Genomic DNA, 23,263 nt, shown 5'->3' with positions numbered 1-23,263 from the left:
TTTTATTAAAAAGAAGAGCAACTGCCACTTGATTCTCTCCATAGAAGTACAAGGATTCTGTAGTGTCACTTCCAACCTACGTGTCCCAGTGGGGGCACTGCCTGGGACTGGTGGCCCTGCTTGCCTTTGACCCCTCTTTTCTTCCACTGTATCTTTTCTTCCCTTCCCTACTTAATATTGGCAATCATGGGCCCGTCTTGTTTTCCAGGTAGTTCCCTTCCTTCAGATCCTCCATTGTTATGCTAGTAACCATCCCAGCTTAGTAAGACAAATGAAAACCTTAGGTCCAATTTGCATAAGTAGCTGGTTTATTCTGCATTTCTCATCCCCGGATGAAGCAAACGTTTGTCCTTTTCCATCTGGAGCTGTCCAGCGGTGAGATAATCAACAGGGTTGAGTGAAGGCCGCAAACAGGAAAGTATCTTCATTTGGAAGGTGCCCCTGGAGAGTGTGAGGGTCGCCTCTGCAGCTAGAACCTGCACCCATCCAACCACCTCTCCAGATTGTCCGCTAACCGGCAGTTCAGGGACCAGGAGGGCCTGCAGACAGGAAAGCAGGGAGAGTGAACAGGATGTGGCTCCTGGTGTCTGAGCTCAGGATCGGCAGGGTTCCACAACCTCTCTCCCAACCACAGCCGCCCCGGCCAAGCTACATCCCGGCCTTGAAACATTTGAACTCACCACCCCCGACTGCTGCAGGCATGTTTCTGAAGACTTTTGTGCATCTTGAGTGTGACCCTCTTGCTGACTCCAGCACATCCGAGCATGAATGCTGAGGCCCCCTAGATCCTCATGCTCCCATCACCCCCCATTTCTTTCCATAAATCCCATACTAGAGTGAATGGGGAGTCTGTCCCTCAGACTGGCAAGACAAGTACTCTTAATTTCTCTGCAGTGAGCACCAGAGAAGTTCCATGACTTGCTCAGGCTCAGATGGTGAGTCCTAGGCAGATCCTTGATCAGAAATGGAAATCCTTGACCTTATACCCACGCCCCTTCCACCTTTCCATGCATGTGTTTCACTCCTAGCTCCTCAACCCTGCCTAGCCCAGCTAGACTGAGTTTCTCAAACCTTTTCTCTTCCTGTCCCTAAATGTGATCCCTCTAGTCCCAGCCCCTGTGCCAGAGCCAGACTCCAGTTCCTCCTCTCCCAACCTAGAAGCTGTGGGATTCACCAGCTCAGCTGCAGGCCATTAGGAATCCTGCTGAGGTGCCTGGGTGGCTCAGTGGATTAAGCCTCTGCCTTCGGCTCAGGTCATGATCTCAGGGTCCTGGGATCGAGCCCCGCATCGGGCTCTCTGCTCAGCAGGAAGCCTGCTTCTCCTTCTCTCTCTGCCTGCCTCTCTGCCTACTTGTGATCTCTCTCTATATATATATATACCTATCTCCCTGTCAAATAAATAAATATTAAAAAAAAAAAAAGAAAGAAAGAAAACAAAACCTCTTTGGGTAGGCCATCCCTCAGCCAGAAGGCCTCCATGAGTTTCCAGGGTAAGGGGTCCCACAGTTAAAGATGAGGCTGTGACCCACTGGCCCCTCACAGCTATAAAGCAGCAGGGAACACACACACACATTTTCAGAAATTGCAGGGCTCTCCGCAGCCTGGAGCAGGCACTGCAGAAGGGAATCCTGTGGGCATGCATGCCCCTGGTCTTCTCCTTTCCTGTCTGCCTCAACTCTGCAGAGCTGCTTGATCTAAGCTTTGAAAAGACATGGGTGCTTGTTAGTTTAATAAGAGCTCACTTTGCTGGGAGTCCTGAACAAGTGAGAAGGCTTTAATCAGCCTGGGCCAGCATATCTCTACTTAATGCTATACAATAAAGATGATTTTAGCTCATTAGTGCTCACCCTAGAGAGCCAGCCATGCTTCCAATTAATTGGAGAGTAGAGACTGTATGAAATCTATTTTAAACACTGGGAAGACACATTAGTAAGGGGACTCCCACTTTAAAATGCAATCTACTAAATGAGTGAGGAAAATGGATGAATGAATAAGTGGTATAAGAACACTGGTTAACCGGGACGCCTGGGTGGCTCAGTTGGTTAAGCAGCTGCCTTCAGCTCAGGTCATGATCCCAGCATCCTGGGATCGAGTCCCACATCGGGCTCCTTGCTCCGCAGGGAGCCTGCTTCTCCCTCTGACTCTGCCTTCCACTCTATCTGCCTATGCTTGCTCTCGCTCGCTCTCTCTCTGACAAATAAATTAAAAAAAAAAAAAATCTTTAAAAAGAACACTGGTTAGCCATTTGAGAAATATAAAGCTGAATCCCTACCTCACTTTTTATACTAAAATAAACTCTCAGAAGGCCATAATTTAAGTATAAAAACATAAAATTGTGAATTCCATTTCCTAATTTATTAACAAAAACTTAACATGGATTTATTTTGTGCCAGGTCCTCTCTTAATGTGGAAGAAAACATGGCTTCATTTCTTTGCAAACTTGGAATGTAGTTTCATATAAATTCAGGAGCCACGAAACAAAATATTGAGGGATCTGACTGTGTGAAAATGTAAAATTCCTATATGATGAAAATACTATAAACAAAATCAAAATACAAATAGCAAATCTGAAAAAAGTAGATCACATAGATAACATAGACAAAGGTCTAATAACCTTAATTAATAAATTGCAACTGAAATCAATAAAACAAAAGAAAACGTTATTATCTGAATAGAAAATGGGCTAAGAATATGAATAATCACTTCAGAGAAAAATGGCCAACAAACACATGAAAAAATGCGTAACTTCTTTCTAGTTTGAAAATGCAAAGCTGGGGACACCTGGGTGGCTCAGTTGGTTAAGCAGCTGCCTTCCGCTCAGGTCATGGCCTGGGATCCCGAGTCCCACATCGGGCTCCTTGTTCAACAGGGAGCCCGCTTCTCCCTCTGCCTCTGCCTGCCATTCTGTCTACCTGTGTCGTGCTCTCTCTCTCTCTCTGACAAATAAATTAAAAATCTTTAAAAATGCAAAACTGGGATGCCTGGGTGGCTCAGTTAAGTGTCTGCCTTCAGCACAGATCATGATCCTGGGGTCCTGGGATCAAGTCCTATGTCAGGTTCCAGGCTCACTGGGGACTGCTTCTCCTCTCCCTCTGCCTCTCCCCTCCCAATCATGTCCTCTCACTTCTCTCAAACAAATGAAATCTTAAAAAAAAAAAAAAAAATGCAAAGCAAAAAAGAATAGCATCATTATGTAAGTCTCAATTTCCAAAAACTGTACAAATTTGATTATTCTAGATAAACAATCTAGAACACAGACCCCATCATGTAATGTATCTGGAGGTTCTCCCTCTCTGAATGCCAGTTTAGCAATCTCTCTGCCAACACTTAAATGTACCCAATAGTCCCAGCAAATGAAAACAATCTAAATGTTCATCAATAGGGGACAGCAGATAATTATCTGTAGCATCCAGAGGGCAGAGACCTCTAGGTATGATATGCCAAGATTTGTAAGTTTTTTAGTAAGTGAAAAAAAGTTAGGTTCAGGTCAGTATGTGTGTTGATATTTCATATGTATTTTATTTTAAAGATTTTATTTCTTTATTTGAAAGAAAGAGAGTACACAAGCAGGGGTGGACCAGAGGGGGAGGGACAAGCTGACCCCCTTCTGAACAGACAGCCTGACTTGGGGCTTGATCCAAGGACCCAGAGACCATGACTGGAGCCAAGGGCAGACACTTAACCAACTGAGCCAACCAGGCACCTCTTACATATGTTTTAAATTTTTTTCTCATTCTCAATATATATATTTTTCTCTGATTTACAAGACATATTAATAGTGGTGACCTTCAGGAGGCTGCTGACAAGAGCAAGAAGTTTATTTTTTTATATTTTCGTCTTTAAACACGTGTATTATTTTTATTTAAAAAAATAATAAATATACATACCTGTACCCCAGAGGATAAAAATATATTATATGTTTATTAAAAATTTAAAAATTTTTTAAAAAATAATAAATAATAAACTTCTAAAATTTTTAACAGCTTTTAGGTGACAGCCCAAATGCAACCTAGATTTTGCAACAAACATTTAGGGAGTACTTATTATATGCCAGGCACAGAGCAAGATGCTGGCAATACAGAGGAAAGGAAAGAAAAACAGATAAAAATCCCTGACTGAACTTAGCACCAAAAGGCACTGAAAAAGACAAAAAAGCAACAATGAAAGCTGGCCTCTGAGACTGACACACTTCCTGTTGCCAGATTCTGAAGGAGATCTCCACTGCCTGTAGGACCCAGGGGTCCCTTTAAGAAACACCACTCAAGACTTCCACTGGCGGGGCGCCTGGTGGCTCAGTGGGTCAAGGCCTCTGCCTTCAGCTCAGGTCGTGATCCCAGGGTCCTGGGATAGAGCCCTGCATCAGGCTCTCTGCTCAGCAGGGAGCCTGCTTCCCTTCCTTTCTCTCTGCCTGCCTCTCTGCCTACTTGTGATCTCTGTCTGTCAAATAAATAAATAAAATCTTTAAAAAGAAAAAAAGACTTCCACTGGCAAAATGAATCCACCTGCAGGGCTGTGCCTCTTGCACTCAATGATTCTGTTTGGAAGGCCTGCGTCGGCTTCCCACAGAAGAACTGTACAGAGTCCTTTGGTTGCCCTTCCACACGACCAGAGCCCAGATTCCCCAGGCCAACCATCCTTGTCTCTCCAAGGAGACTTGGAAAGCTGAGGCCCAGAAGAGCAGAGATCTAGAATTAATTCCAACCCTATGGACATGGGTAACTTGCTGTACCCCTCCCTGTGCCTCCGCTTCCTCATCTTATACTCATGGCATAAGGATTTGTAGGGATTAAATGATGATGTTTATATAAACATACAAAGCCTACATACCATAGTAAAGAAATGATAGCTATTGTTAAAGGATTTCCTCTATTTAAGATACCTTCTATTTAAAATGTGTTAATGATTTATTAACAACTTTTGTGGGAGGACACATTGGCTATAGGATAAACCCTAATTGCAAAATATTAAGATATACAATCTGAAACTGAGGAAATATGACTTTGTTTCTAGATATAACTGGTAATAACAATATCCTGCAAAATCTAAGCAGTCAATTATGAAATGTGGAGCAGGGCGGGGGTGGAAGAGGCAAAAGAAGGTGGAAATTGGTAGTGAGACAGCCTCTACTGGATAGTGGAGACCTACCATGACAAATGGTATCAGTGGAGGTGGCAGAAGTGCATTATGGGAATGAAGGGTTTTCATGAACTCCACTGGCTCAGCCTATGAGAGAAAACTAGACACACATATCAGGAAAATCTCCAAAGTGGAAATTGGACCAGGAGACTTGCACAACAATCTATGCCCAGATGGACCTTTGTGAAAGGAGTCTGACCATTACCAAAGTAACAGTGAGCTGAAACAAGAAAATAGATAACCTATCTATTTGCAAATGCTAAATATGGGCAAATCTGTCCTTATTCAACATGGTACTTATGGGAAAATATTAGTAGAAGAAAAGGGGCATTGTCATTAAATTCAGAGGAACATTCCTAGAAGAGTAACATACTACAGAATCCAGATATAAATTTTATAAAATTGACATTGTCAATAAAATGTAACTAGGCATAACCTCTAGAGAAAGCCATGGAAGAGAAGAGAGATGAAAAAGTCAACGACTTGAATTAAAAAAAAAAAGAAGATGGATAAGCTAACACTGAATTTCAAAGATACTAAATATATAATAACCAAAACTCAACACCCATTCATGATTTAAAAAACCTTTAGCAAACTAGAAATGGAAAAGAACACTCAAAACCCAGTGTGATACCACTACACAGTCACAAGAGAAAACTAGAAAACTAGAAATTACGAAGCACTTAACAATAATTTGGAGCCACTGAAAACTACAACTGTTGATGGAAATGTAAATTGAATCTCTTTAAAAAATGGTTTGGTAGGATACACCAAATCTGAAAATACGTATTACTTATGACCAGTGATTTTTTTTCCTTAGTGTGATCAATGTGAATCCATTTTTATATTCACTAAAAGAAAAGTACAGAATATTCATGACAACACTAAAAAAGTGAAAACTACCCAAATGTCCACCAACAGAATAATGGATATATAAATTGATATATCCATATAATGAAATATTATGCAGCAATGAGAACAAATTAGAACCTATACACAATAATATGAACAAATATTGAAAGAAGTCAAAACAGGACCAAACACTTGTAAATTTTAGATGGCTTAACAAAGCAAATATCTGCTTAAAGAAGAAATCAGAGTTGCAGTTATTTTTGGTAACAAATATTTAACTGTTGGGGTGCTTGGGTGGCTCAGTTGGTTAAACATCTGCCTTTGGCTCAGGTCAAGAACCCCAGGGCCTGGGATTGAGCCTTAGGTTCCCTGCTCAGCAGAGAGTCTGCTTCTCCCCCTCCCTCAGCTCCTTCCCCTACTTGTGCTCTCTCTCTCTCTCTCTCAATCTCTGTCAGATAAATAAATAAAATCTTAAAAAAAAAAAAAAAAACAACCAGGAGGATGTCTCAATATAGTGCCAAATAAGTGACCAAGAATATGTAAATAAGATGGATAATCTAGTTGTGTGTTATTTCAACTTACATGAACATCAATGAAATAAAAAAATACAAATATATAACTATCTGTTAATACAATTAACATCTAATATATAAAGTGTTCTTTCAAATGAATATGATGATCTGAATTTCAAAAATAAAGAACAAGGGCAGGGGGAAAATCACAGTATAAATATATAACAAACATAATAGGAAAACACCCTAATAGACTATCACAAAATACAAAAGAAGATAAAATTGTTAGATGCCTTTCAAATGGCAAAGATTTATAACTGATGGGAGTGCAGTAAATAAGCATTTATTAAATTATTACTATTAATATAAATTGGTACAGACTTGGAGTAGAGTCATTTCACAACATGCATTAAGAACCTAAGTATTGGGGCACCTGGGTGGCTCAGTGGGTTGAAGTCTCTGCCTTCGGCTCAGGTCATGATCCCAGGGTCCTGGGATGGAGCCCCACATTGGGCTCTCTGCTCAGCGGGGAGCCTGCTTCCCTCTCTCTCTCTGCCTGCCTCTCTGCCTACTTGTGATCTCTGTCAAATAAATAAATAAAATCTTTTTTTAAAAAAAAAAGAACCTAAGTATTTAGATGAGAGAAGTAATCAGAAAGATATACAGAGATTTATATTAAGGATGCTTATCCTAGGCACCTGAATAACCCCAAACAATACTTGAGAAAGAAAAAATACATTCAACTTAAGGTAATTTGCCTGATAATTATGTCCTTCCTCCTGAGATCTTGGGGTTGCAGATCTCAATGGTGTTCTACTGCCTAGCTTGGTAAGAACCCACTAGTTTGACCCTATAGATGTGCAGAAACCAAGATTAGGCCAAGATTAGGATTAAAGACAATGGGTGAAGGTCATTAAACATAGACTATTCAAAAATGTACCACTTACCATGCTCCCATACCTTCTTTTCCTTTTACAATTCTCTTGGCACATTCAATCGTCTTCTTCAAATTTGGATTCAGTAAAGCTGTGAAGAAAATAAAGTAGAAAAATACGACCCCACAACTTGGCAGCTGAGTCAGAGTGACACCAGGGAAGGTACAGGGTGCCCGCATTAGAGAGGGTTCCATGTGATTCCAAGGATAAATCTATCCCTAGGATTTTTTTTTTCAGACAACACTGGGAGATAGTAGCTTGTGGTCATCTTTTACTAAATCTATTTTTTTTCTTCAATTCTTATAATAATATTTTCATTAAAAACATGTACAGCGACTATTCTGTGCTAGTGGCAGTAGAATGGTGAACCCAGTAAATCTGTCCCTGTCCTCCTAGAGCTTGCAGTCTGAAAGGGGGAGATAAAGGTCATAGACAATTACAATACAAAGGATACCTGGAATGATGGGGAAATGCAGCTTGATGTGGGAGCGGTGAGTGGGGGCACCCAATTCAGACTCGAAGGATCAGGGAAGGGCTATTGGGCCACATGACATCTAGAAGAGTAGGGAAGGAGAAAGGGTGGAGGAATCACAGAAGGAAAAGTGTTCCAGGTGGAAGAAACAGCATTGGCAATGCCCCAGAGGTGCCTCTGAGAGCCCAACACTCCATTCTTTCCTTTGAATGTGGAAGCCTGGGTTGCTGCAATACCTTCCTTCTTGACACTTGAGTCTCTCCCTTTCCCTAATCCAGTCTGATTGCTTTTCCTTAAAACATTACTTCAGTGCCCCTAGTTCCTGTAAAACAGAACACCCAATCCTTGGCTTAGTCCATCTGCCCTTTCCCCAACATTCCTTTCCATTTCTACAACCTTACCTTCCATTGTCTTCCTCCAAGACCCCACCATTAGAGACCTACCAAGGACCAGGAGACAAGGCTTGCCCTGAAGGTCGGGTGCTCCACCCCTGGTGCCACAGCTTGGGAATCCTATTCTGGACTTTTTCTAGGCTTAGTTCATGTTCATCTCCCAACCTGGATCTGCTCATCTAAGCAGGACAGTCCTTAAAACTCTGTCACTGACCATCTAGTTCACTGTACCCTCTCCCCTCTTCTGAATAAAATGTCACTTCAATTCAGCTCTAACCAAATACATATATACAAACATACATATGTAGATATGTGCATACATGTTCACATGCGCACACACACACATCCTAACCCCCGCTACTTTGCAAATACTCTGAATGAAGCTGTATTCATCACACACCAAGCAGTATACCCAACACCAGGCTCAGGACTTGATATGCACTGTAGTATATCAAAAACTCACAAAAGCCTTGTGAGGCAAGTGCTATTATTACCTCCACTTTACACATAGGAAAACTAAGGCTCAGATCATATAACCAGTAAGAGGTTGAGCCAAGATTGTGTCTGGCCTCAAAGTCTGTGCTCTCTCTGTCCCTCACCCTGCTGGACAAGGACAGTATACAATTTTCCTGAACTGTCCTCAGGACTTAGCACAGGGCTTAGCTAGTCCTTCTCTCTCTTTTTTTAAATTAAATTGATTTATTTATTTTCAGAAAAACAGTATTCATTATTTTTTCACCACACCCAGTGCTCCATGCAATCCGTGCCCTCTATAATACCCACCACCTGGTACCCCGACCTCCCACCCCCCCACCACTTCAAACCTCTCTGATTGTTTTTCAGAGTCCATAGTCTCTCATGATTCACCTCCCCTTCCAATTTACCCCAACTCCCTTCTCCTCTCTAACACACCTTGTCCTCCATGCTATTTGTTATGCTCCACAAATAAGTGAAACCATATGATCATTGACTCTCTCTGCTTGACTTATTTCACTCAGCATAATGTCTTCCAGTCCCGTCCATGTTGCTACAAAAGTTGGGTATTCATTCTTTCTGATGGAGGCATAATACTCCATAGTGTATATGGACCACATCTTCCTTAGCTAGTCCTTCTCGATGGTGCCTTACTTCCCCGTGAGTCCTATTGGCTTGTGGAGACAAATTCCCAAAGAGCCTATTTCCCCCTCTCTTTAGAATGTGTTTGCTTTCACCATTTTCTAGCTCATCCTTCAGCTGACAATGCAGTTCTCTGGGGTCTTGGGTTTCAGGGGAGTCTCTAATTCACCTCCTGATTTTGCTCAGGCCCTGTCTACACAATGACCTCAGAACTGTGCCTTATGCCACAAGGAATCAGCTGAGGTCCCCAGGGTCAGCATCAGCTTCAATTTTCAGTTAGTTGTTTGGATTCTTGTTTCTCATTTTAGCCTTTAGGGATTTTACCTTCTTGCCATCTGAACCCAGTACTGTGGAAGATTTTATTTTTATTTATTTATTTATTATTTATTTTTAAAGTAGGCTCTGTGCCCAGCATGGGCCTTCAACTCCCAACCTGAGATCAAGAGTCGCATGCTCTACTGACTGAGCCAGACAGGTGCTCCAGATTTTTTTTTCACATTTTATCTAGTGGGAGGGTTTTTTAGGCTATCTAACTCACCCTATTTCATCACAGCACTTAGTACCACCTCCATTACAGGTAATTATTTGTTTCTTCTGTCAGATTCTGGCAGTCTATCAATCAATCTTCTTATGAGATATAAATTATGGGCCTACTAGGTTTCTTTTTGCCTTGGCTGCCAGGAACTCAGGACAACATTGAATGTTCTGTCATAGTAATTAAATTATGTTCTTAATATGTAGGTCTCCACTAGACTTTGATACATGATTCCTATGGGCCCTGCACAGTGTTTTACATATATTAGCCCATTTAAGGCTCACAGCAACCTTAAGAAGCAGCTAGTGTCATCCCCACTTGACAGAGGAGGAAGCTCTGGGAAGGGACCTACCCAAGCTCATATAGCTCACTTATAAGGGCAAGGGCTGTGATTCTCACTGGGTTCCTGTGTTGTTTTTGGCACCCTTCCCTCCTACTTCGAAAATCCTGCTTCTCCTTGAATCTGGAAACTGTCTTACTCCTCTCTGGAGTCCCCACACTGAGCATGGGGCCCAACACTAAGCAGCTTTCTCCTGGATCACATAAGCTTACAAGTTTTACCATGACCTCTCCACTCTGTCTCCTAAAGAACCAGCTCAGAAGCCATGGGTTCTGGAACATTTCTCATCCATCATGGGGGAGGGAGCTTCACTCATCAGGGAGACCCTGAGAGTGCCAGGTGTTCAGACCCTCCTGCAGTAGCTTCTGGGGGTCAGGGAGAGCTCTGGTGTCATTGTGCAGCCTATCACTTTGGCCCTGATTCAGAAGTCACCCTGTGTGGGTTTGCCCCTCAACAACACCACCTACAGCTGTGTGGCTTTGGGCATGTACTTACCCTCTCTGGGCCTCAGTTTTCCCATTCATAGAATGGGATAATAACAGTGCCCATGTCATGGGAGTCTTTGTGACGATTAGATGCATTCAGACCTATGAAGAGCTTTGAGGAGTACCCTGTGCTTAGCAAGCACTAGACTGTCAGCTCCAGGAGACTGGCACATTGTGGATGCTCAGTGAGTTCTGGGAAGAGGGAAGCCTGGGCCAGTGCATCCTCTAGAACACAGGTACTTGGGACCCCTGAGAGCAGCAGAGAAACCTCCCCTTGGAATGGCCTGCTCTTGTCTCTTCCCAGTGACCCCTTGTGCCTGTCCAAGTGGTCACTGTTCTTAAAGAAGAGTATGTGTGGGTGAAAGGAGACCCAGGCAGAACCCTCTGCTCTAATCCTTCAGACTCAGGTGGGCTCTGATGCTTACAGCCTCCTCCCTGCCACCTCTCAACCTGCCCATCTGGATGGGGGTCTCCATGACTCTGTTCTCAGTGGTCACCCACAGCCTAGACCCTCTGGTGCGAAGCACTCAGCCTCCCTGGTCCCGCACCTGCCAGGCCCTCTGCCTCCCTGCCCCAAACCTGGAAACTCTGGCCACCCAGAAGACTGGCCTCTGCGCTCTGCGCAGCCCCCAGTGCCCCAGTGCACAGCCCCCAGTGCCCCAGTGTGGGAGAGCGGTGGGCGGGACCTACCAGAGCAGGACACGTGGCAGCGGTTCTTGCCCCTGTCGCACCAGTCATGGCTGCGGATCTGAAAGAGGCCGTAGCCAGTGTAGCCACCAGGCAAGTTCTCGTAGATGGCCATGGGGTTGAACTTGCTCTCAAAATAAGCCAGGCACACCCCTAAGATGGAACAGGAGGTGGGTGGCTTGGAGGAGGGCAGAGCTGGGGATACCAGGGCAGAGGCCAGAGGAAAAGGAGGTAAGGGAAGAGGGGTCTTAGAGTGGCCTACTCACAATTTTCAAGGCTGTAGCCCTCAAAATTATCCAGGCCTCCTTCATAAAGCTTCTTCGCCACCCTGCAGCGTGCCATGACGGCAGCGCCACTTGGAACCACAAGGTAGCCAATGAGAGACAGAACCACGGATGCCTTCATCTTCTTAGGCTCCTGGCAGCTCAGGGCAGTAATGGCCAGGGGAGCTGGCAGAGTCACAGAGAAATCCTGCCAGGATCCCAGGGACACCGGTTTCTCTGAAGGAAAAGAAGGGCACTGTGGGGTGCGGGTGTACAATTCAGTGTGTTCAGAAAAAGGGGAGTTCTGCCTGACTTGACCGTGACACTTCTTCCCACCCTAACCCTCAGCTTCGTGTCACTGTAAACCCAGAACACCTGAAACCCTGCCTCTCCTCCTTTTCTGGGACCCCCTTCCACCATTTTCTAAGAAAACTGCTCCTGTGACAGTCACTCCCCACCACAGACATTCTCTCCCTCCAGCAAAACCCAATGGCGTCTGCTTCATTTTCTTCTCACTCATTTCTCTTTCATGTTAGATACAGAAGCTCAAATCCTCTCTTCCTCTTTATTGTGAAAGTACAACTTGTCCTTTAGGTACATGTTGGAAAACAGAATGAGAAGAAGAAATATCCCTGTGGTCCCACTAATCAAGCACAAGCACTATTCTTCTGTTGAATTTTTTCCACCATTGCCTTTTATCCTAGAATATATTTGGAGCTGTGGTCTCACCCGGGCTATGATCTTCTCTCCAGATTGTCTAGAAACCAAACTCCACTGAGCTTTTCTCTGGCTGTGCACACAAGGAAACAAACCCCAGTCCAGCCCAGACCTGCCATGGGGGTCACCACTGGCAACAGCAGACAAGGCCCTTAGCCTCATGGTGCCTCTGCTTTCTCATCTGTGAAAAGGGGAGGGGTGTAATATGCTCAGAGAATTCGTTCCTGAGTTTCTCCTCCATTTCTGTTGTTACCACCTAGACTCTGCTCATCGCCACTCCAATAAAAGTGCCTGTCATCCCCTAAACCCTCATCGTCACCATCCTCTAAACTCCCCTCACCTTTATCCCCTAAACCCCCTGCATCCCTGCAAGCTGAGTCACAGTCCAGCCTATTGTTCTCCACTCCTCCAAGCCAACTCCTCCAGGTGGTATTTTCAAAGTCCCCAAAGCATGTATACAATGTCACTTTGGGAATGCTTTTAGTTCCCTATTCCTGATAGCAAACCCAGACTTGGCTTTCTGAGCCCTCCATAACCTGGCCTTACCCTGCCCTCCCTCCATCAGGAGCAATCCATTCAGGTAACTCTGAATTCCCATGTTGTTCCTTCTCTACTCTTCTCTGCACCTCCCTACTCCACACCCCACTGCCCATGCGTCTGATAATTCTTACCTTAGTATCTCCAAACATAGCTTTTTCCAATCCACAGGGCCCAACCATGCCTTTCCCCACCCAAATGTTGTTCCATTTTCAGGTGTCCACTCCAGGTGCCACCTCTTTGAAGTCTGATGCAATCCTGCATGAACCCTTGAACCCCTACTGCCCTCAGAATCACTTCAAAAACACCTAGCAGGCGATCGTCCTGTTCTATGCCATATTATCTCTCAGACTGGAATGTGCAATTGGAAATTATAACATATCTTCTTCCCAGCATGTCCTACAGCCCCTAACACTGCATAAATAGATATTAATTAGACAATTACACCTTCCTGTTTGTCATCAAACACAGGCATATGCTTGTCCACCAACCTGCATTCACTTGCAAAAGGGGCCCTTGACCTTGGCCCTTGGGCTGGAAAATTCTTTGTCCTGTGGGCTCTTCTGTGCACTGGAGTTTATTTAGGAACACACCTGACCTCTAGATGCCAGGAGCTTCTCCCTCTCAGTTGTGACAGACAAAAATGTCTCCACATGTTGCCAGACATCTCCCGGCAGACTAAACTGTCCTCTGTTGAGAACCAATGACCTAAATGTCTAACTTGGGGAAAAGTTAGAAATAAATAAGTATATTCTTGAATTAGAAGAATTTAACTTTTAAACATTTGTCTAAACTCCTAAGTCACATGACTACTTATCCCAAATACATTGTCAAGACATCACCATTATCCCAAATACATTGTCAAGAAGTGCCTAGCATTTAAGTGCTCAGACTTGGGAGTCAAATTGCCTGGGTCCAAATTCTGACTTTATCCTATAATAGCTGGGATTTTAGGGATCGCAGGAGTGATTGAAGACAGTTACTCGGCCTCTTGGCTTCCTCATCTAAATAATGATTAAAATAATACTTACCTAATCATGTTGAGTTGAAAAGTAAATGAGTTAAATATGCAAAGTATTCAATCCACAGCAGACCTGTCTTTGAGCCATGGTCACACATCCTTGCCTTTAGCTTAATAACTGAATTCCAATGCATATTGGAAGAGAAGTCCATGTTTACATTTTTCAGCAGAGCAAAGGATATTTTCAGATGACGTCTGTCTTCCAGACATACTCATAAAACACATGCTGAGTCCTCTCTCTTCCGCTGCAATGAATTCGCCAGGAGCCCTGTCCCCGTCCTTCCAAAACCAACCCACCCCTCGCTCTCCTCTGCCGTCATCCCAGTCCAGATCACCATCATCTCTGACTTCTGTAGAAATTCCTAGATATATTCTGATATTCCACAATCCTCTCCTGTCCCCCTGTCCCTATTATCTATACAGTAACTAAAAAGTTCTCTTTAAAAACATGTATCCAGTCACATCACTCATCTCCAGTACATCTCCTGGCACTTCAAATAAGATCCCAACTCCTCAACCTAGCTGACAAGACCCTTCTTGCTCGAGCCCCGGAGCACCTCTCTAGTCTGATTTCACGTCTCTCTCCCCCTTGTTCACATTCACACCATCACACTCACCTTGCACATTTCTTTTCCTTGAACATTTCTTATTTCCACCACAGGTTCTTTGGACCAGCTGTTTCTTCTGCCTAGAACATGATGCCCCCGACCACCACAGAGCTTGCTCTTTCTGGCTGTGGTCAGAGCTCAAAAATGAGCTCAGCATCTCTAAGAGGACTTTCTGATCACTGCTCCATCCCAGAAAATCATTTCTATTTTCTTCATAATATAAGTCAATTTCAGAAATGACCTTGTTCATTTGTTTGCTTATCTCTCACACCAGAGTGTAAATACCAGGCATGCCGAACCCCGGCCTATTTTGTTTTCTGCATTATCCCAGACCTTAGAACAGAACCCGGTGTATAGTAGGCACTCTGTGACTCTCTGTTGAATGAATGAATGAGTGGGAAGAAGTAAACTCTTCCCAACAGAATTGTCATTGTATAAGCACTAAACGGATTTGCTAAGTGTCTCTTGCACCTGGGTATCATCATATCTGTCTGGTTGCTGCCCATTCATACCAGCTTACCATTCACCAGTCCCTCCGCAGGCCTTGGTGCCTCCTTGGGGGAGAGGAAGAGCAGCCAATGCAGCAGTTCTGACCTTTTGCAAGAAAGTTCCTCTACCTGCACTCAGTTCCCTGGACTTTTCAGATTCCTCTTTCTTGATAACCCACTTACCTTCACCCAAGAGCTTCTAAACCACAAGTGCTTCTCCATAACCTGCTCTTCTAGAATCTTTTCTATGACATCAGTTGCTATGAAGCAGAATATTCTGAAGCATAGAGGGGTCTGTCACCAATGCACTGTATTAGTTTTCTATTGATGCTGTACCAAGTTACATCAAACTTTGCAGCTTAAGCTACACAAAATTGTTATCTTAAAGTTCTATAGATCAGGGGCGCCTGGGTGGTTCGGTGGGTTAAGCCTCTGACTTCAGCTCAGGTCACGATCCCAGCGTCCTGGGATGGAGCCCCACATTGGGCTCCCTGCTCATCGGGGAGCCTGCTTCCCCCTCTCTCTGTCTCTTCCCGCCTCTCTGTCTACTTGGGATCTCTGTCTGTCAAATAAATAAATAAAATCTTTAATTAAAGTTCTATAGATCAGAATTCTGACATGAGTCTCACCAGGCTAAAATCAAGGTGTTGGCAGGGCTGGGCTCCTTTCTGAAAGCTCTAGAGGAGAACCCATTCCCTTGCTCATTCAGGCTGTTAGCAGAATGAAGTTCCTTGTAGCTGTAGGATGGAGATTCTGTTTCCTTGCTAGCTATCACTAAAGGCCATTCCCAGCTTCTAGGGGCTGTCTTCATTTCTTGACTCCAACTCCCCTCCCCTACCTTCAAAACGATCAATGATAGATCAAAATCCTCTCATGTTTTGACTCCCTCCTGCCTCTTCTTAACACTGTTGTATCTCTGATTCACTCTTCTGCCTCCTCTCTCACTTATAAAGACTCATGGGATTAAATTGGCTCACCCACACAATCCAGGATAATCTCTCCATTTCAAGGTCCTTTACCTTCCATTACATCTGTAAAGTCCTTCTTGCAATGTAAATGATATGTTCAGAGGTTTCAGGAGTAAGGGCATGGACCTTTATTGGAGGACCATTATTCTGCCTATCACAGCATTCTTCTGCCTCCCCCCATAGAACTGTCTTCTATTAGAGAGCAGTGGGAGGAGCCATTATTATGCTCTTCTACTCCTGATGGGGCCGTGGTCAAGGACATCCTCTCTGGAGCCTGGGCAATGTCATTTGTCACATGGATTGTTTTTAAAATCCTTTCTAGCTCCAAAGAGTTAAAAGATGTTGACGTGACTGAGGATAACACTAGCCTTTGGAAACACTGAAGTCCTTCTGGCTCACTCAATTATGACTGGTAATTAGTTGATTAATTAAAAGTGGTAAGATAGAGAATCATAAAAGAAATGGGCCATGAACACTGAAACTTAAGCCCATAAATCCACATTGGCTCAACAATCTTTAGTGATGGCCTTTTCTTAGATATGAGTTATAGACTGGAGCACTGCTTAAGGTTTTTGTGTAAATTACACTGTGCCATATTCCCATATTCCTTTTCTAGTTGCCATAACTGTAAAGCAAAGCAAGAACTTAAAGACATAGAAGTCAAGCAAGAACTTACAGAAATAAAGCAGAGCGATGTCTCCTAGATTTCCTTTCTAGATTTTCAAGGTCTTTCTAAACTTTCTTAGTTAAATTACCCACAATTATCCCTTCGGTAAAATGCTTTTTAATAATTTACCTTTCTCAAGTCTTTCATAAGGATCATCTTAAAGTTTTGATTATTAACTTAGCTGGAATGACCAGCTTGTCCTGGTTTGGCTGGACAAAGCCTTATATTCACATAGTTGACAGAACAGTACTAATGGCACATATGTACTTCCTGTTAACTCTTCAACTGTATTTGTAAAAGTTACCATTACTACTCATCACTGCAGAGTATTTTGTAACTTTATGTACTTTTAAGTAGTGTTTCAAAGGTAATCCTGAACTCTTATACTTTCCAGAAAACCCCTAGTCAAGAAGGACAATGTCTCTTCTCCTAGAGTTGGTCTTTTACAGGAAGTTTATTAGCCCTCCTCTGTCCACCCACCCCTCCACACACCTCCACTGCTGTTTATTCAGGTTTCCTTTCCTGTACAAGACTTCAGTGAGTTCCTACTGACTATTTATCCCAAAAATACAGATGCAGTGAAAAGAAGGGTCATCTGTACCCCATTGCTCATAGGAGCAATGGCCACGGTCGCCGAACTGTGGAAAGAACCAAGATGCCCTTCAACGGACGAATGGATAAGGAAGATGTGGTCCATATATACTATGGAGTATTATGCCTCCATAAAAAAGGATGAATACCCAACTTTTGTATCAACATGGACAGGACTGGATGAGATTATGCTGAGTGAAATAGTCAAGAAGAGAGAGTCAATTATCATATGGTTTCACTTTTTTGTGGAGCATAAGAAATAACACAGAGGACATGGGGAGATGGAGAGGAGAAGGGAGTTGAGGGAAATTGAAGGGGGAGATGAACCATGAAAGACTATGGACTCTGAAAACAATCTGAGGGTTTTGAAGGGGCGGGGGGTAGGAAGTTGTGTGAGCCTGGTGGTGGGTATTATGGTGGGCATGTATTGCATGGAACACTGGGTGTGGTGCATAAACAATGAATTCTGGTACACTGAAAAGAAATTTTAAAAATTAAAAAAAAAAGGATGAATACCCAACTTTTGTATCAATATGGACGGGACTGGAGGAGATTATGCCAAGTGAAATAAGTTAAGCAGAGAGAGTCAATTATCATATGGTTTCACTTACTGATGGTTTTGGAAGGGAGGGGGTGGGGGGATGGGTGAGCCTGGTGGTGGGTATTATGCAGGGCACGTACTCTATGGAGCACTGCGTGTGGTGCATAAACAATGAATGTTGGAACACTGAAAAAATTAAATTAAATTAAAAATAAAAGACTTCACTGCATTCACTAGAGTGCCCTGGAAAGCACAAAGCATGCCATTATTATTATTATTAATTATTGGGGCTGAGCAGAGATGTTTTACTGGAACAGAGCCATCCCGTTTCATTATTAGGTTAAAATAGGAAATAATTAGAAACAACTTACATTTCCATCAAAAGAGGTTGGTTACTTAAGTTTGTTGTTTTTCTGCATTGCTGTTGTCCCCTGGGGAAGCAAGGTGAATCTAGGTGGACTAAACACTAATAGGAAAAATAAAACTTTGAAGTTTGTGGAAGAATATGTAGGAGACTCTCTTGGTCATGCTCTTTGGGTCCCACATCTGGCTCCCTGCTCAGCAGGGGGTCTGCTTCTCCCTCCGACCTTCCCTCTCTCATCCTCACTCTCATTCTTTCTCTCTCAAATGAATGGATAAAATCTTTTTAAAAAATGAAGATAGATTTTTTTTTAATTTTTTATTTTTTATAAACATATAATATATTTTTATCCCCAGGGGTATAGGTCTGTGAATCGCCAGGTTTACATACTTCACAGCACTCACCATAGCACATACCCTCCCCAATGTCCATAACCCCACCCCCCTTCTCCCAACCCCCCTCCCCCCAGCAAACCTCAGTTTGCTTTTTTTTCTTTTTTCTTCACAAAACGTTTTATTCCCTGAGTACCCACTTCCGAGTGAGGATTCTGCTGTCTGGGGTCCCCCCGTCCCCACGTCCCAAGCACTACTCTAATGCCTCGGAAGCCCAGGCCCCAGACATCCACCCAGAGCCAGCAGGGTTTTGGGGGGGGTAACTGTTTTGCTTGGATCTCCCCAATCTGAAGGGCATACTGAGGTAAGGGCTGGTCCTGGGTCCCTAGAGCTCAGAGACACCCAAGGACCAGAATCTCTCCCTTCTCTGGGCACTGGGGTGAGTGTGTGTGTTGACCTTGGGCCCAGTGAAGACCCTTTGGCCCCACAACATTCCCTGAATTCTTAGGGAGCCTAAGTGGGGGGGCAGGGCCCTGTTAGGGACTCCCAGAAACTTGGAGCTGGTTTTGCTTGAGTCAGACAGCTTCTTCCTTCCTCTACCCAATGCGTCAGCCATCAGAGCACTGGATATCACAGGCAGGGATGGGGTGGTCCCACTCATGACTTCTCTGACCGCTTCCGCCATCTCGGGTGGATGGAGACCATGGAGAGACTGAGAACAAAACTCCTTTCCTAGGCTCACTTCAACTAGGAGTTCTGCCACTGACCTTGAACCATGGCTGGTTCAAAAGAGGTTGATTACCTCTTTTGTGATTGATTCACTGAAGTGATTCAGTGAATTTTTTTTTTTTTTTTTTTTTTTTGCAGAACATTAAGTAGGTTTTTTAATGCATGATCCAGAAGAAAGAGAAATAAAGGAATCAATCTCACTTATAATTGTACCCAAAACCATAAGATACTTAGGAACAAACGTAACCAAAGAGGTAAAGGATCTGTACTCTGAAAATTCTAGAACACTTATGAAAGAAATTGAGGAAGACACAAAGAAATGGAAAAACATACCATGCTCATGGATTAGAAGAACAAATATTGTTAAACAGTCTATGCTACCCAAAGCAATCTGTGCATTAAATGCAATCCCTATCAAAATGCCACTGACATCTTTCACAGAGCTGGAACAAATAATTCTAAAATTTATAGGAACCAGAAAAGACCCTGAATAGACAAAGGAATGTTGAAAAGGAAAACCAAAGCTGGGCAGCAACCTCTTTGACCTCGGCTGCAGCAACTTCCAGCTAGATATGTCTTCAAAGGCAAGAGAAACAAAAACAAAAATGAATTATTGGGGCTTCATCAAGATAAAAAACTTTTGCACAGGATGGAAACAGTTGACATAACCAAAGACAACTGACAGAATGGAAAAAGATATTTGCAAATCCCTTATCAGATGAAGAATGAGTATCCAAAATCTAGGAAAAAATAATCAAACTTAACCCCCCAAAAACAAAAAATCCAGTCAAGAAATGGGCAGAAGACTTGAACAGATATTTCTTCAAAGAAGACTTACCTATGGCCAACAGACACATGAAAAAATGTTCAACATCACTTGGCATCAGGGAGGTACAAATCAAAACCACAATGAGATACCACCTCACACCATTCAGAATGGCTAAAGTGAGTAAGCCAGGCAACAACAGATGTTGGCGAGGATACAGAGAAAAGGGAATCCTCTTACACTGTTGGTGACGATGCAAGCCGGTGCAGCCAGTCTGGAAAGGAGTATGGAGGTTCCTCAAAAGGTTAAAAATAGAACTACCCTGTGACCTAGGAATAGTACAACTAGTATTTATCCAAAAGATACAAATACAGGGATTCAAAGAGGCATATACACCCCAATGTTTATAGCAGCAATGTCCACAATAGCCAAACTATGCAAAGAGCCCAGATGTCCATCAAATGATGAATAGATAGAGAATATGTGGCCTACAGTATCTTTAGAATAAGTTAAAAAGCCAAATAAGGTGAAATAAGCCAAACACAAAGGGTAAGTATTATATGCTTCATCTTATATGAAATACCTACAATAAGCAAATTCTCAGAGACAGGAAGTTGGAAGGTTACTAGTGGCAGGAAGGAGGCAGGAATGGAGAATTATTGTTTACTACAGCCATCAAAAAGAATGAAATCCTTCCATTTGCAGCAACACAGATGGAACTAGAGAGTATTGTGCTAAGCACAGTAAATCAGTCAGAGAAAGACAAATACCATCACTCCTATGTGAAACTTAAGAAATAAAAAAGATGAACATAGAGGAAGGGGAGGAAAAATAAAATAAGATAAAAACAAAGAGGGAGGCAAACCATAAGAGACTCTTAACTATAGAGAACAAACTGAGGGTCATTGGAGGGGAGGTTGTGGGGGAGGGATAATTAGGTGATGGGCATTAAAGAGGGCCCTGGGTATCATATACAAACAGATGAAACACTAAATTCCCCCCCGAAATTAATAATACAGTATATGTAATTGAATTTAAATTAAAATTTTTAAAATAAATAAATAGAAATAAAAATGAGAAAAACAACAACAAAAAAAGCAACTTCATTGAAATATAATTCATTCTATACAATTAACCCATTTAGAATATATAATATATAGAATATATCATTTGGGAATATTACATCAATTTTCTAAGATGTGGTAAAATACATGTAATATAACTTTTGTGATTTTAACCATTTTCCAGTGTACAGTTCAGTAGCATTTATTATATCCACAGGGTTGTGCAACCATCACCACTATTTCCAAAACTTTTTCATCACTGAAACAGAAACTCTGTACCCATTAAACAATAACTCTCCATTCCTGCCTCCTTCCTACCACTGGTAACCTTTCATCTTCCTGTCTCTGAGAATTTGCTTATTGTAGGTATCTCATATAAGAGGAAGCATACAATATTTACCCTTTGTGGTTGGCTTATTTCCCCTTGTTTGGCTTTTTAACTTACTCTAAAAATAGAAAGTAATTGGATCACTATTGATTTACCTGATGCTTCTCACACACAGAAACCATCCCAAGGCCAAATTGACATTTGCGTCCTTCAGAGTTACCCCCAAACAAGCTTCTCCCAGAGCACCTGGATTGGTGAAGTAAGGGTATATTCATTCTTCTTATGGGACACCCACCTCCCTGCTGCTAAGAGGTCTCTGGTTTTCCTGGACTGTGGCTCTGGTAGGTTCCTGTTATCCTGGGAAGCTCTGATGTCCAATGCCCCTGGCAGGAATGATGCATTAGCACACATTCCTCATTGGCATGACCTAAATGAAATGTTTATGAGGAGAGAAATTGGTGGCCTTGGGAACTGGCATTCTATGCACTTCTTGTTATCTGGACCTTCTATGTGTCCTGGGGTTAGAAGCAAATATGCTGGTTCTGAAGAATGTGCACTGCTGAGAGACGTTCTCCCCTGCTATGTCCCATTCCCAGGCTTTCCAATCTCCCAGGCTCCTCTCCCTCAAACTGGTCTTTTAGAGGCCATACTACACACCACTTGTCTTTTCAGCTCTCTGGGCACCCAGAGAAGATGCTGCTGTGGCTCCAGCCTACACCTCCTAGCTAGGCAACTGTCAGTCAATGCTGACACGGTGAGGGTCATCTCCTTGGCTTATTGTGAAAAAGTCCCTCCCCCACCCCCTTTTCAGAAGCCAGCAAGAACCTGTGCTGGGGCTCATATCTGATAAGATCTGGCACCCCCAGCCTTGGAGTACTTTCAGATAACTCAGATGTAAGTGAAATACAAGAGAAAGGGCAGCTCAAGGATGGCTCCAGAGCCTGGAGACTGGTTGGCCAAGAACCAAAGTGTTTTTCCACAACTATACGCTAATCAATAAATATCCCATCTGCAAAATTTACCATCTCTGAAAAGGCATATTATCAGAAAAGAAACTCCCCCCTCATTTACTGTAGTAGATCATTTGCCAAAAGAATAAGGTCACAACTCTAGTCTTCTCTGTATCCATGCCTCTTTGTTATGTCAGTTATAGCTCCTTCCATCAAGGAGGGATCTCGTTCGCCTCCCCTCCAGTCTCAGTTGGCTTGTGTCTTGCTTTGACCAACAAAAGGCAGTGGAAGTGATACAGTGCCAGTGTTGATCCCAGGTCTGAAGAAGTTTTGCAGCTTCTGCTCACACTGAACACTACCAACAAGCCTGACCTCGTCTTCTGACAGATGAGTGGCACCCATCACCCCTGTTGCCCCAGTGGACAGCCAGTTAACTGCTAGGAATGTGAGTAAAGTCACCTAGACTAGACAACCTCTAGCTGAACAAAAATTCATGAACAAGGATGGCCAAAATCAACCAAGTGCTTTTAAGGTAGGCAGAACAGTCCAGTTGACCCATAGACTAGTGAGCAATAATGAATGACTCTTGTTTTAAGCTACTAAGTGGGGAGGGGGGTTGTTACACAGCAATAGATAACTGATCCATCCCCTCCACTCTGTGCTCTTGACCTGGTTCAAGTCTCTAGGCAACCATCTGTCTGAGCCCTTAGCACAATGGCCATCTGCTCTGGCCCCCTATTGACAAGGCACCCTATTGACTGAGCAGGATACTGCAATCACACAACCTCCAGCAAAGGTATAATTTCCACAGGAAAAAGAATTTCCTTTTCTTCTTTATATGGCCACATTTACCTTTGCCAGAAAAATTGA

General features: G+C 43.1%; 1 protein-coding gene across 5 annotated transcripts; it reads right to left on the bottom strand.

Annotated features, from left to right (window-relative positions):
* Positions 1-291: 291 nt before the first annotated feature.
* On the bottom strand, positions 292-16,231 carry LYZL4 (lysozyme like 4). 5 transcript variants are annotated; one of them, XM_004754241.3, is made up of 5 exons: positions 16,116-16,223; positions 11,729-11,962; positions 11,466-11,615; positions 7,448-7,526; positions 292-539 (listed from the first exon to the last, which is right to left on the bottom strand). In XM_004754241.3, exons 1-5 carry the CDS (start codon positions 16,120-16,122, stop codon positions 470-472), a joined length of 540 nt encoding a protein of 179 aa, XP_004754298.1. In that variant the 5' UTR covers positions 16,123-16,223; the 3' UTR covers positions 292-469. The 5 variants fall into 5 exon arrangements, 4 of the variants coding, with proteins under 4 accessions (XP_004754298.1, XP_004754301.1, XP_004754300.1 ...); XM_004754244.3 differs by having other exon boundaries at positions 16,074-16,210; XM_004754243.3 differs by lacking the exon at positions 16,116-16,223 and adding an exon at positions 15,280-15,317.
* Positions 16,232-23,263: the final 7,032 nt, after the last annotated feature.

This window comes from Mustela putorius, unplaced genomic scaffold (assembly GCF_011764305.1).
Source record: "Mustela putorius furo isolate JIRA1106 unplaced genomic scaffold, ASM1176430v1.1 tig00003834_pilon_pilon_pilon, whole genome shotgun sequence".
NCBI classification, from domain to species: domain Eukaryota; kingdom Metazoa; phylum Chordata; class Mammalia; order Carnivora; family Mustelidae; genus Mustela; species Mustela putorius.
This window is presented reverse-complemented; position numbering and strand designations above follow the sequence as displayed.